General features: G+C 56.0%; 2 protein-coding genes across 12 annotated transcripts in view; both read right to left on the bottom strand.

Annotated features, from left to right (window-relative positions):
* Positions 1 to 232, bottom strand: part of DNM3 (dynamin 3) — a 171,939-nt gene extending 171,707 nt beyond the window's left edge. For all 9 annotated transcript variants that reach the window (XR_001874952.1, XR_001874951.1, XM_017815672.1 and 6 more), the window contains exon 1: positions 34 to 232. Coding sequence is in view for 7 of the 9 variants with exons in the window: in XM_017815672.1 (XP_017671161.1) it covers positions 34 to 179 (146 nt within the window). In the remaining 2 variants the exon portion in view is untranslated. The remainder of the gene's footprint in view (positions 1 to 33) is intronic.
* Positions 233 to 7,292: 7,060 nt separating this feature from the next.
* Positions 7,293 to 13,226, bottom strand: METTL13 (methyltransferase like 13). 3 transcript variants are annotated; one of them, XM_017815675.1, is made up of 8 exons: positions 13,040 to 13,226; positions 11,482 to 12,229; positions 10,565 to 10,764; positions 9,806 to 10,001; positions 9,428 to 9,571; positions 9,030 to 9,242; positions 8,532 to 8,663; positions 7,293 to 8,053 (listed from the first exon to the last, which is right to left on the bottom strand). In XM_017815675.1, exons 1-8 carry the CDS (start codon positions 13,190 to 13,192, stop codon positions 7,779 to 7,781), a joined length of 2,061 nt encoding a protein of 686 aa, XP_017671164.1. In that variant the 5' UTR covers positions 13,193 to 13,226; the 3' UTR covers positions 7,293 to 7,778. The 3 variants fall into 3 exon arrangements, 2 of the variants coding, with proteins under 2 accessions (XP_017671164.1, XP_017671165.1); XM_017815676.1 differs by having other exon boundaries at positions 9,030 to 9,165; positions 9,390 to 9,571; XR_001874953.1 differs by having other exon boundaries at positions 7,943 to 8,053; positions 9,390 to 9,571.
* Positions 13,227 to 13,567: the final 341 nt, after the last annotated feature.

A 13,567-nucleotide genomic window follows, 5' to 3' on the forward strand; every position in this document is an offset into this window, starting at 1 on the left:
GGGGGGGGGGGGTCCGCGCCCGCCGCCTCTCACCTGGAGACGCAGTTCTCCAGCACGGAGCTCTTGCCGGCGCTCTGCCCGCCCACCACCGCGATCTGTGGCAGGTCGAGCAGGCAGTTCTGGCCCAGCGCCGCGAAGGCGTCCTGCAGCCGGTTGACGAGCGGGATGAGCCCCTCCATCCCGCCGCCGCCTCCTCCACCCGCCGCCGCTGACAGGTAACGGGCGGCGCACTGCGCATGCGCCCCTCCTCCGGGCTTGGGGGCGGGGCCTCCGTGGGGAGGACACGCCCTCTCCCGGTGCGGGTCCCGCTGTTGTCCCAAAATAGGTGCTTTTTCCCGGTGTTTACGAGGCTGGTCCGCACACAGAGTCGAGGTGTGTGATTTACTTACAGTTCTGTGCAGAAAGGGGGGCTGGGTGGCAAGTCCTTTTGCCATTCACGACGACTACCAAAAGTTTTCACATTTTAGCAAACAACGGCATTAGCGTTCATCGGCTACAAGTTGCCTGGTTGTCCTGTTAATTAGTACTCTATCTTCCATGGGTTAATGATTCTCTCGTTTCTCATGCTAAAAAATTAGTCCGCGTGCTCCATCTTTCTCTTCTTCTGAGCTGGTGGGTTTCCTGGATTGGTGGTCTGTGAGTCGGTGGTTGTGATCTGCCCCTGCCAGAATTGCCTGTTACCCAGTCAGAGATGATTTCAGCACAGTTGCTGAGTTGACTTTATTGGTTTCTTCCTTATCTTGGTGGTTCTGCCAAATGTCCTTGTAAACCATATATTCGGAATTCTTTATGTCCACTGTCAGCGGTACATCCTTCTTCCCAAGCTTCGGTAACCTCCCCTTAGGTCTGAGCTCATTGAAACATATCAAGCCCTAAACCTTAACAAGGCAATTCTACTGACAAGTAATTTATCTTTCTAACATCAGGACATCACTTAGAGCTTGCTATTTGTTTCACGGATTAAATCTCCTTTCTTGCTGATTAGGCTTGAAAGGAAACAGAGATTAAACATCAAAGAACGTCTTTTCTTAAGAGAATTTTACATATTCCACATTTTGCAACACCACCAAGAAGGGCTGAGCCACGGGAGCCCGAGGTGGTGGTGGGGTCCTCTCTGCTCTTTCTGTGGGGACACCAGCAGAGCCTCTCACCAGTCACTGGCCAAGGGTAGCCGCTCACAGGGAGCATCCATGGGGTCCTCCTGGCATTCTGGAGCCCCCACTGACAACTCGAGTGGCTGGGTGGGCTCATCCCAGCTTTAGATACCAGCACTTTAAGTACACTCAGCTTTAGATATTTATAAATATCTAAAGGGGGGGTGCCAAGGAGATGGAGCCAGGCTCTTCTCTGTGGTGCCAACCACTAGGATGAGACACAACGGGCAGAAACTGATGCACAAGGAAGTTCCACCTGAATACAAGGAAGAAATTCTTTACTGTGTGGGTGACCACACACTGGAACAGATGCCTAGGGGGCGTGGAGTCTCCCTCACTGGAGACATTCCAGAACCATCTGAACTCAATCCTGCGCCATGTGCTCTAGGATGACCCTTCTTATGCAAGGAGGTTGGACCAGATGACCCGCTGTGGTCCCTTCCAACCTGACCCATTCTGTGATTCTATCCCTGCCCGAGGAAGTCAGCCTTGGTGCTGGGACCCTCAGGCACAAGGTGCACAGTTTGCCCAGGTCAGCACACTGACCGTGAGGCCATCAGGCTGCCCCCTGATCCCAGCTGGCCACCTCCTCCTGCTGGTGGAAAGGGCTGCAGTGTCCCTTGAGAGCCCCTGAACACAGGACTGCGGCACCCTCCGGCACCCAGGAGAGGTTTCCATGCCCTCTTCCTCAATGACTTTTGTCACCAGACTGGGAAGAGGGCCAAACTGGGAGCCCATGGAGGAGCCAGGTTCTGCTGGCCGGCATGGGACCTGGCAGACAGCTGGCTTCAGCACTTCCCGATCTGCGGAGCGGGGAATTTTGGAGCAGTCCCAGTGGCTGAATTCCTCCCAGCTCCTGCCTGCAATGGGAACAGGAGCAGCAGGGACCACGATCCGTCCCTGCAGCACGTGAGTGTCCCTGGCAAACCTCACAGACACTCAGCCATGGGTGGAGTGCTGGCAGGTCAGACACCTTCACCAGAGCCATGGCAGGGCAGGCCCAAGGAGGTGGGTCTGGCCGAGCTGGCAGCAGGTGGATGGCTCAGGAACAGGCTGGGAAGCAACAACAAGATCCAAGCCATGTCTCTGCAGTGGGTTCAATTTAAAAATGCACACTGAGGCTGAGCTAAGAGCTCAGGCAAACAACAGAGATGAGGTTTATCTGTGATTACTGGCAGCAGTCACAACACGAAAATATCCAAAACGCAGGCTTTGGAGTCCTGCAGTGATAAAAGTTATCCTCTGTATTAAACCAGACACTGGCCTCGCTCAGCGTGAAAAGCAAAACAAAAGGGAACTGTGAACATCCCGCAGGCTGACGGAGACTAATGATCTGGAGGATTATCAAAACTTCTTGGCCAGAGCTCCCAATAAGTGTGAAAAATTACTCCCTACAACAGACTAACTTATAACTCTGGAAACAAATGAACAGTTTTTAATCGGCATAATGCAGGCTTTGCCACTGCAGTTAGACCACAGCATCTGGGAAAAGCCTTGCCGTCATTCCTATCTAGATGGGGCCTGGGAGTTATTGACATAATTATGCCAATTAGCAGCATGATTATTTCTTTCCCCACTCCTGAGAAAGCAGGCTATGCCAGGAGGCACTAGAGTAGCTGCCTGGCCTTCCTCCAGTTCATGGGTTTCTACGGAGGCTGGAAGCCGGGAAGAACAGGATCACATTCTGGCCAAATCCGCCTCGTCTGAGCATCAGAGCACTGTGTGCTGCCCCCATGAAATAATTAAGATCCGTAGAAGAGCAGCCTGGCAATAGAATTGCATCTCCACAGGAGACAAATGAAGATTGGAAAAGGCATGATGCCTGAGGAGTAACACTATGCACACCTGATAACCTAAGGATAACCTGTCCTTTCCCTTCCAGTCTTTAGATTACATCTTTGTTTGCTTCCATGATTAAAATAACATAAATTAAGAAAACACCTTAGACTAGGAAAAGTCTGAGTTGTTTCCCCAAGTCTGGGAAGTTCACAAATCAAACTTTTTGTCCGGTGAAGCAGAGTTAAAGCTGCCAAGTCACCACACTCACCCCACCACTCCATCACTTACAAAAATCCACACTCCCCTCAGAAAAAAAGCTACAAGCAGCCAAGGATAGATTTCCCATCTTCTGGAAAAAGCACAGACATTTTCTTTATACATGCCCCTATTACCATGAGGGTGCTCATTTTTCCAACAATTCCAAGAGAGCAGTGAAGGAGAGAGGAAGGGCACCCGAGTGTATCTTCAGGTCTCTGCTTTTCCTAAATGACTTCTCTGGACGGCTTGTTCCAAACCCCCGTGTGGAGCCCAGCCTGGCTTTCTGAATTTGCCAAGATTCATAGTGGCTAAATTAAAGGAAACAGGGGTACTGCTATGAGAGACCATTGCAAAGCTTCATGTAATGAATAACCATGAAATATAAGACACAAAGCAGTGTCAGGGGGCCATGCAAGAAACTGTTTTCTGGGAAAGCACTGAGTGTGATCCTCAGGAACACAGAGCTGCTCACTGGTTAACCAGCTAAACACAATCTACTTTTACCCTCTGCTCAGTTGTGCCCCACAATATTTATCATTTCATTTTGCCATGTGCCAGGCTCAGCAAGCAGAGAAAACCTTTTCTGACCACCTCTCCTGGCACAGCAGGAAGGCTGCCCTGCTCCCCAGGGTGACGTGCCAACTCTATCAGCGTGGTCTGATGTCAGATGTCACCGCCTCCAGCAGCCTGGCCAGGGGCTCCTAGCCCTGTTGAAGCCTCCAGTGCATTTCAGATCAAGCCTACAGACAGCAAGTTTGTCCTGCCATGACTTTCAGAAAAATATATGGCAAAAATAGCCTGGCTTCAGGGTGCAGCTGTAGCATTCAAGGCCACAAACTTACCCACAGACAATTCTCCCTAAGCAGGCAGCGTGACGTTAAAGCTGAGGACATTTGGATCAGGTCCTCAGGCTGCTTTATAAACACACACCAGTGCAATTCCCTTCATGAAAAATGGGTTGTATATAAAATATCAGAGCAGACTTGCAGATGCCTGCAGTGAAGAGCCAGGCAGGATCCCCCTGCCGGCAAAGCAGGCAGGACCCTGTGGGGAGCAGAGCACAGAGGAGGCTGCATCCTCTCCCCAGGAAGAATTAAGAAGAGGCGGGTTCCTCCACACTTGCTCTTCTCCCCGGGGACTTTCCTCACCTCCTTCTTGCTTCAGATACAAACCCAGAGTCTTGCAGAGCTTTTCAGGCAGCTGATCAGCACAGAGCAGGGGGAGGTATAGGCAAGGAGCCCGTGCAGGGGAAGCTCCCAGGTTCTCAGCAGCACCTGGCTCTGCAGTGGAGCTGCACGAAGGTCCCAGCCAGCACTGTGCCTGTGTATCTGCCAGGAGCAGAGCTCCAGAGCTCAGACCTTGAAGCTGCAAAAGATAGAATTCAAGCCAGTGAAAGAAAGTCAGAGCGGCCGCAGAGCTGTGATTAGAAGTAGTGGCTGCAGCATTTCTCCCTGTAAAGAGGATGTGCTTTCTGCCTTCCCCCCACAGCCTGGGGCACTGCTGACTCACTGATCGTGGGACAGTGACAACCCAGTCTCTGTCCCATCTCTCCTCCCTCCTGCCCTGTGACCTCCAGCTGCATTCTTTAGTCGGGTGCATCCAGTTCCAGGGTAGAAAAAGGGCACCGTGCTGCATTGCAGCCTGCAGAGACATTTCCCAGCTGCCCTGAGCACCCCAGGAAAGAGCTGTACTCCCTCACTGCAGCCTGGCAGCACGCCTGCTTCCTTGGTCACAAAGCCAGGCAAGCCAAGTGCTTCCCCAAGGGAAGATTTCATGTCCAAAACACTCCCCATATGCTTCCACCCTCCGGGAAGTGGCTGGTGCAGCCCTTGCTACGCTGTGATTGTGCCATGCCTGGACAGCAGCAGCATCACCAGGCAGCCAGGCTTTTACCAGGTGAAGGGAATCAGCCTCAGCACTTAGTCCCTGCAGCTTTTATTACTGCAAAATCTCTCCCAGCTGCTTGATGTACTTTCAGCTGCTGACGGTATGTCCCCTGCCCACCTCCAACTTCTTCCCTAGAGCCCAGCCACCTCCAGTCCTTCTGCAGAGCAGGGACCTGTGTTGTGACACCTGAGGAGGTTATACCATGTGGGGTGTCTATGTGGCACCCCACCTCTGCCTGCCTCACAGTGTCACTGTCCTGCCAGCTGCCTGCCCACACAGTCACCCCGGGGCCAAAGAGCCTCCATGGCTGGGCATGGCTGGCTGCATCCCTCCACCTGAGATCAGGAATCCCAGGGCTGACCCATCAACTCCCTGTGTCTCATTCACTGGAGCAGCAGCAGGACTGGGATGTGATGCTTTGAGAAGGATTGGGACCGCACCAGACCAAATCATCCCCAGCTGGCTACAGCCTCACACCTGAGCCATGGGATGAGTTATGCACCGGTCTGGTTTTGTGCTGGGAAATCCAGAAAGGAAAAAGTCAACATCTCGGCGCCAGTGGAGGTTGCTAAGTGACAGCAGAGCTTGTTTCTATCCCGCCACTTACAGCGTGGCTACGCTGCAAAGGAAGTAAGTGAGGAGTAAGGGATGTAAACATGAGTATATTGCCAAAACACTCAACAGAACACACAGTTGCCAAACATATACATTAGCTGCACCTTTTGGCTGCCAGCAGAGAAATATTTACTACGTGTCAATTTTCAGCCTTGGAGCATTTTACCTGCAGAGGAAGATTTTGTGTATTTGCAGCGTTCATGAATTTGCCAGTTTTCCAGCTGAAATTTATTTCCAGACCAAATTTGTAGCTGCAAGGACAGCTGCAACGAACTGAGATTTCATCCTTACATTGTTTCTAATAGATGGCTTTTGTTTTCCCACCAGGATGTGGCGTTACGCAGCATTTGGGAAGCACAACAGAAAGGCAGGACTGGACAAGGGAGGGATGAAGGCAGCCTTTGTATGAGCTCCTGGGGAAGAAAGGAGATGGTTTTGGTAAAATAAAGGGCATACACAGAAACCTATGTCGTTGGAATTATGTTGAGAATTGCATACTAAGTTAAAAATAGCCTAAATGCAGCACTGCTGATCCAGTTGAGAAATTTGCCATTGCTAAGCTGGGTGGATAATAGATATCTTTCAAAACAGTGCTCATCACAGAGAAGCTTTAGAAACTTAACTGTGTGGGGGCAGGCAGACTTCCACCCAGCTCGAGCTCCAGCCTTGTCCCTCCCATTGCCCATGTGCTGCCTCAAACACACTACAGGAGGAAGAAAACACATTACAGGAGTGACAGGGTGCCGAGCAACAGAGGGCACCTACCCACAGTGACAGCCTTTATCTGAGGCAGGGAGCAGGCCAGCCCTGCTCTCCTGTGCCTGGGAACCATCAAAAGCACTTATTAAAAAAACCACCTGCTCCTCTGCATAGAAGCAGGCCAGCCCAGGGAGAAAGTAGGGCAGAGATTTGTCCCTCTATGTGAAGGGGAGTAAAGCAGGTGGCATGGGAGAAGGGATCTGAAGAGTGGTCCCCGAAGTGATCTGAAGAGTGGTCCCCGAAGTAGAACCTGCTGGAAAATTAAAATTAAAATACAGGCACAGAGGGGCCTGTCAAAGGGACATGCTCACTGTCAGCATGGTTGACATAGGGTCTCCTGGGCACTAACAGCCCCATCTCCTGCATCAGTGGAGTGGCCATGGTCTCCACTGGTTTAGGGTCCTCCCCAGAGTGGGAGCCCTTGGGATGTGCTTTCCATGGCCCCGTGGAGCTGGTGAACTGCAAACTCTCAGGCTCGTGCACCCTCTCGCTTTGCCTGCTGCCTTTTCATCCTGCAGGAAGGCTGACCTGCACCAGCTGGGTGAGCAGTTTGGAGTGGCCAGGGGCCCAAGCCCAGGGCTGGGTCCCTGCTGGCCCAGGGGAGAGAAGGTTTGGGGGCTCAGGGTGTTACAGGTCTCAGTTCAGAGGTGATAGCTGGAGAGATGCAGAAGAGTGAAAACACAGTGGGGTCCAGTTTGGAGAGGGCAAGTGGTGTGGGGGCAGCAGTGCTTAAGGGGCAGCTGCCTGTCCCTAGGACATGTCCTTGAGGTGCAGAGGTGACTGTAGCTTTTCCAGGGTGTGGGTGCTTCAGAAATTAACCCTAGCAAAGCACTGCAGGCCTCAGAGCAGCCCTGAGCACTTTATTCTCACAGCCCACCCACACATATCCACAACCAGGCTTGGGGCAGTGCTGGGGCTCTGCAGAGACACCAGGGATGCTGGAGAGACAGAGAAAGGCAGCAGAGGGAAGGCACTGTGCTGGAGGGGAAAGAGGTGGTTGGAGGGATGTTTTTCCCACAGTGGGGAAACAATGGGGACAGACCCAAACCCACAGTCCTGCCAGTCCCACAGCACCTTCCTCCCCTCACCAGCTCAATGCTGTCCCTTGGGCTGCACAGCCCTCCTCAGTCCCAGAACCCTTCCTGGGGAGCCACGCTGCAGGAAGCACCTTCCCATGCCAGTTCATCCTTCAGGCAGACCCAGGCCAGCACACGCCCCCCAGGGGTGGCAGTCCCAGCCACGGGCACCCTTCTGCTGTGGGGCCAAGGCACCCACATGAGGAGCACTCTCTTGAGCAGCGTCTCAGCCCGTCCTGAGGAGCCCCTCTCAGAGGATCCTGACAGCCTGCAGCATGTCTGCCAGCACGTATGAGCTGTCCCAGGGGCGCCCCGGCTCCCGCAGGGCCCCCTCCAGCGCCCGGGCACGCGCCCCCAGCTCCGCAGGGTCCCGCCGGCCCTCGGGGCTGGGCTGGCAGAACAGGATCTCGTTGACCTCCCCTTCGATGCGACGCGTGTAGAGCAGCGGGAAGACATCCCTGAGGGTGGCCAGGACAGACTCCTTCAGCCGGGCATCACGGCACACCAGGTTGAGCACAAAGATTCCTGCAGCAGGAGGAGAGGGGTGGGAGTTCAGCCTGTGTACAGCACTCTGCCCCCTGTGGGAACACAGCTGAATCGGTGCCACCACAGTGCAAATGTCTCCCCCACGGCAGCACGAGGAGTACCAGCATCCCCCTGGTACCCTTGGCCCAGTTCCATGTCCCTGCTGCCACATGGGTCGTGGGTGGCCACGATCTGTTCTCAGGTACCGCCTACACCCTCCACTTCCAGCAACCCTTCCTGGCCCCCCGGGATGTCTCAGCCTGCCTGACCCAGCAGTGCTGCAGGTCACCTGCTCCACCCTGCTGGCACAACACCCAGCGAAACACTCGGATCCAGGACCCACCAGGAGAAGCAGATGCCACACAGCAATGCTGTCTGTGGCCACTATTCTCCAGGATGAGAAACGGTGGCACAGCCCCAGCTCCACACAGAGCCAGCCAGCCTGGCCACGGGGACACAGCCAGATCTCCCTTCCTACCTTCTGGCTTGAGGATGGTTTTAACTTTCTGCAGGAAGGGCTTTTCCACAAAGGCTGGGGGTGGGCAGCTCATCCCCACCGTGAGGTCTTTGCTGTCCACATCGAACATGATGGCATCATACTGGGCTGGGGCTGCAGGAGGAAGCACAGAGAGTTGTTATCCCATGGGACAGAAGTGAACCACACACGATAGGGAGGCAACAAAGGGGGTGGTCCAGACATCTCCTCTGCCATGTTATGGGTCTCTTCTCTCTCCTGGGGTTTCTCTTTCCAAATGAAACCCACAGCAGCAGCCCTTGGTGCTGAGGGAGGCAGCAAATCTAAGGTCCCCTGCACACTAGGCAAGGACAGGCTGTGAGCTGCAGAGACCTGGTGAGGCTGGAGACTGTGACACATGGCAGGAGATGGGCAGGGGGTGAAAACAGCCCAGGACCTCAATCCTCAACATGTCACCCACCAGACTTGATGGGGTACCCAGAATGCTCCCCAAGAAGGTACCTTCAGCTGCCAGCTTGGCCACGTAGTCCAGGCCATCGGAGAGGTGCACTTGCATCCGGTCACCCTGGGAGAAGCCGAACCAGCGCGTTGCCACCTCCAGCATGGAGGGGTCAATCTCCACCACGGCCACATGGGCCTGTGAGAAGTAGTCATGGATGAAGAGGGGCAGGCTGCCACCGCCAAGCCCCACCACCAGCACTGCCAGCGAGGCTCCTGCCAATGGAGAACACCCAGTGAGCCACCAGGATGCCTGGCTCCCACTGCTCATCCCACCCACTATCCACAGACCACTTTGGGAAGGGTGCATGGGGCCAGAAAAGCCATTCCCCAAGGAGCTGGGGTGTGGGGACACAGGCGCACCTGCCCCCAGCACAGCCTCTCACTGCTGGCCTTGTCACCTGGGAGGGGGTCGGGGCCCTCCAGCAGGCAGAGCCCTGCGACCATGGCCTTGTGGTGCTCACAGCACAGGTAGCTCTTGTCGATGGCTGCAGGTGGCTCAGCAGGGCTGGGTTTCTTCTTGTCTTTTCTCCGTTTCTTCTGGCCTGAATGACAGGAGACACCAGCTGGTAAGGCAAGGTGGGAGACAGAGGTGCCTTCTGGGGACTAGCCACCCCCAGCCCTGCCCCACCCACAGTGCAAAACCGCTCCCAGAGCTGCTCTGGGACAAGGCAGGCAGGTCCCAGCAGGACTTTTACCTTCCTCCTCAGTCTCATCTCTGTCACCCCCCCAAAAAAAATCAGCCTTGGCCCCTGCCCCTTCCTGGCTGCCCCAGGTACCTGGGAGAGGTGTGGGAGCCAGGAGCCGGGCCTCCGACTGCACCACGTTCCTGTTGCGGAGGAAGATGAGGCGGCGGAAGTAGCAGGTGCCGTCTCCCTTCACGTCCTCCACCACGTACTCCCCGCTCAGGGGGCTGGTGTCCTGGTGCCGCACCGCCCGCACCCCAATGTCCCCTCCCACGGACAGGAAGGGCACCTGCAGGAAGGACAGTGACTGGTGTGAGGAAGGAAAGACTACAGAAACAGAGCCTGGCGTTCCCGCTGTCCTGACAATGGCTACGGAGCCATTGGATGAAGTGGACACAAGGCAGGAGCAGTGGGATGCCACAGGAGAGCTGAGGACCTGCACTGGCTTCACTCCCATACGTGTGTTGGGGGTACAGGGAGCAAACACCTCATGACTTCTTGCAAGAGCTCAGGTTTGGGGAGTTGGGGAAGGAAGGAGACAGGATGAGCAGAAGTTAAAGCTAGGATTAAGAAGAGGCTGCTCTCAGGGTTTCGGGATGCCCGGTTTTCTTGGGATGCTGGGTTTTTGAGGGGAAGGATTTCACACTGAATCTGCCTCCAAGCAAAGGTAGACAGCTGGAAGGAAAACTGGGAAGAGCTGCACCTGAAGCCAGACTCCTGCCCACCAAGGCAGCCAGCTCACACTTTGCAGCTTGGTCTCCCTTGGAGAAGAGGGATTCACTTTTGGAAAAGAACCAGCCTGTTCCCGGTTTTGGGGAAGCCAATCCAGGGGTTTGGGCAGTGGGGGCTCACCTGCTGCCGGGCAGGGAGGCCTGGCGGGGCCAGCTCCATCACCTTCCCTGACAGCTCTGCCTGGATGCCAGCCATGCCCTCGTAGTGCTGCTCCCTGTGAAGGGCCACGGTGACCAGGCGCCCAAAGCCCGCACTGGTGGCCAGCTGCCTCCGTCCCTCCTCCGTGCCAAAGAGCCACTCGGTTTCTCTGCCCTGTGGAACTGCAGAAGGGGATGCCATCAGCCTGGGCTGCTCCTGGTCCCAGGGGCAACCACCCCAACCTCCAAGGGAGGAGCCACAGGGAATGGCAAGACATCATGGCAAGACTAGAGCTGTGCACCACAACCATCAAGAGAGCCAGGAGCTCCCCTGTTTTGAGCAAGCTCATGCAGGAGGCTGGAAAAGCCATGTCTCATTAGAAGGGGTGTCCAACAGCCTCATGACCTGTCTCCAGGCTGTGCTAAGCCCCAGCTTTGCAGGTGTGCAGGGGGGGAACAGTGCCACTGGCAGAGCCTGACACGTCTCTGTGAGGTGCAAGCAGAAAAGCCAAGTGCAGCCCCAGCAGCCCAGCCCTGCAAGTCAGGACACCCACACAGAGCAGAGACGCCTTCCCAGCTGTGTCACTGCACCCTGGCTTCATGCAGCAATGTGCTATGGTGGCTGTCACCAGCATCAAGGCAGGAATCACCCCCTTGGAGGCAGGACAGGCAGTGTCCCTCTGCTGTGAGATGCAGCCAGCAAGCTCTGTGTCAGGTCCCTGCTTGCACCACCAGGCAAACACATCCCACCGCAAAACCAGGACTAAAACAACAACTGAACCCCCCACAGGTGGGTTATTTCCCTCTCCAGTCCCAAACTCAACAAGGCCTGAAGGGCTGGCCATTTGCAGCTCCTGGCCAGATCACCATCTCGTTGCAGGCAGGACAGGCTGTACTCACTGATGAAGATGGCAAAGCGATTTTCCCGGGAAGGTTTCACCGAGGGGCTGTCAACCACATGCAGTGTGTAGCGAGGCTTCCCGCTCTCCTTGTCACACAGATCCAGGGAAACCTGTTCCCTGCAGGGGGTTTTGCTCAGCTGGCTGCAGAGCAGGGCGTAATGCTGCCTGTCCTTCACCGCTGCCACCAGCCGCTCCACGCTCTTCACCCGCATCGGCTTGTCCTGCTCCTCGGGGCAGATCTCCAGGATCTGTGGTGCCGAGCCAGGGATCTTCCTGAATTTTGTCATGACATAGACAAAGACTGGTAGGACAAACTGCTGGTTGTCCCCGCTGCCGGCCACCTGATGGACACGCACGACCCAGCCTTCCCGGGAGAAGTATTCCACTGCTTTCTTCAGCACATGGGCTTGAGCCAAGGACACGCAGAGGTAGCGCCCTCCCACCTGCAGGACCCGGCTGATCTCGGCAAACATCTGGTCCACCTTGGCCAGAGTGGCCTCCTCTTCATCAGTAAGGAGGGCATCCAGCGTGCCTTTGTCCAGGACCACCTGGAAGTGGGCGTCAGGGAAGTCCATCTGAAGCATGTCCATAACCAGGTAGCTCATCTTTGGCCTCCTGCTCCCGCTCCGCTCCTGCATCTGGCGGATCACGGCGTCGCTGATGTCGATGTTCACGATGTCCTCGCACATTCCCACGTCGTACATCTGCTCGCTCAGCTCCGAGTTCCCACAGCCCACCACGAGAACCTGGGGCAAGGCACAAGAGCAGTGGGATGGTGAGAAACCCCTGGAAACGTGCCCCCAAAGCACTTCATGAGCAAATATCAGCCACGGCTACGAGCCCTCTGTGAAAACCACACCCACAGCACCTGTAAAACCACTCTCCGGGCCCTAAGACAACATTTCCATAGAGAAAAGTCACATGGGAACAGAAGCAATGGATCTGCTGCATCTCCTCTGGGAACAATCTGCGTGTTTTACCCCCCAGAGCTCCCCAGACCAAAGCAACCCAGGAGTCTCTCCTGTGCTCTTGCTGTGGCACACTGGGGGTTTCACATTGTCTGTATCAACACACAATGGCAGTTTACGGTGGGACACAGAGGCACAGAACTCATACATCGAATCACACAGAATCAATTACATTGGAAAAGATATCTGAGATCGTCGACTCCAACCTGTGACCCAACACCACCACATCAACTAAACCATGGCACCAATTGCCACATCCAGTCCTTCCTTAAACACCTCCTGGGACAGTGACTCTACCACCTCTCTGGGCAGTCCATTCCAATGTCTAAGCACCCTTTGTGTGAAGAAATTCTTCATAATGTTCAACCTAAACCTCCCCTGGTGCAGCTTGAGACTGCGTCCTCTCGTCCTGTCGCTGCTTGCTTGGGAGAAGAGCTCAACCCTCACCTGGCTACAACCTCATTTCAGGGAGCTGTAGAGTGATAAGGTCACCCTTGAGCGTCCTCTTCTCCACGCTAAACATCCCCAGAAGGAGCCCCGGGGAGACTCGGCCCGGGCACAGGGTGCTGGGTACACACGGGGGCTCACCTTGTCGCGGGGCCGCACATACTTGTGCAGGACGGGGCAGAGCTCCGGAAAGGCCCCGTACCACTCGAAGGCGCGCTGCCCGCGCTGCCGGAAGAAGCGGTCCCAGTACCGTGCGGAGCCGAACTCCGCGGGGCTGCGGGGCAGCAGCTCCATGGCCGAGCGGGTGCGGGTTCGGCCCCGCTCCGGCCCCGCGTGGCCCCGCTCTGACCGCTTCCGGCTCCGCGGCGCGCGCGCGGGCGATGGACTCGCCGCCCATTGGCTGCTTCTCCCCCGGCCGCTCCCCATTGGCCAGCGGGAGCGCGCTGCGGGAGCGCGCAGCGGCCCCGGCGCGCCCCCGCCCGGCCCCGTTCCCGTTCCCAATCCCAGTCCCGGTTCCCTGGGGCGCACGGGCCGGCCCGGTCGCGGCACTCTGCTCAAAATCTCCTGGCAGAAAGGGTGACAGGGACTGAGCGGGCCGGCGCCGCCCCCGAGGCACAAACGTGCGGCTCCAACAGCCCGGCCCCGCCGGGCCCCGCGGCGCTGCCGCAG

The sequence above is a fragment of the Lepidothrix coronata genome, unplaced genomic scaffold, assembly GCF_001604755.1.
Source record: "Lepidothrix coronata isolate B3197 unplaced genomic scaffold, Lepidothrix_coronata-1.0 Scaffold52, whole genome shotgun sequence".
NCBI lineage: Eukaryota > Metazoa > Chordata > Aves > Passeriformes > Pipridae > Lepidothrix > Lepidothrix coronata.

Coding starts and splice junctions, on each gene's coding strand:
- METTL13 (XM_017815675.1), bottom strand. CDS start 13,192: ATGGAGCTGCTGCCCCGCAGCCCCGCGGAGTTCGGCTCCGCACGGTAC. Junction 10,002..10,564: donor GCCTCCCTGCCCGGCAGCAG/GTGAGCCCCCAC, acceptor TCCTTCCTGCAG/GTGCCCTTCCTGTCCGTGGG. Junction 8,054..8,531: donor AACCATCCTCAAGCCAGAAG/GTAGGAAGGGAG, acceptor CTCCTGCTGCAG/GAATCTTTGTGCTCAACCTG.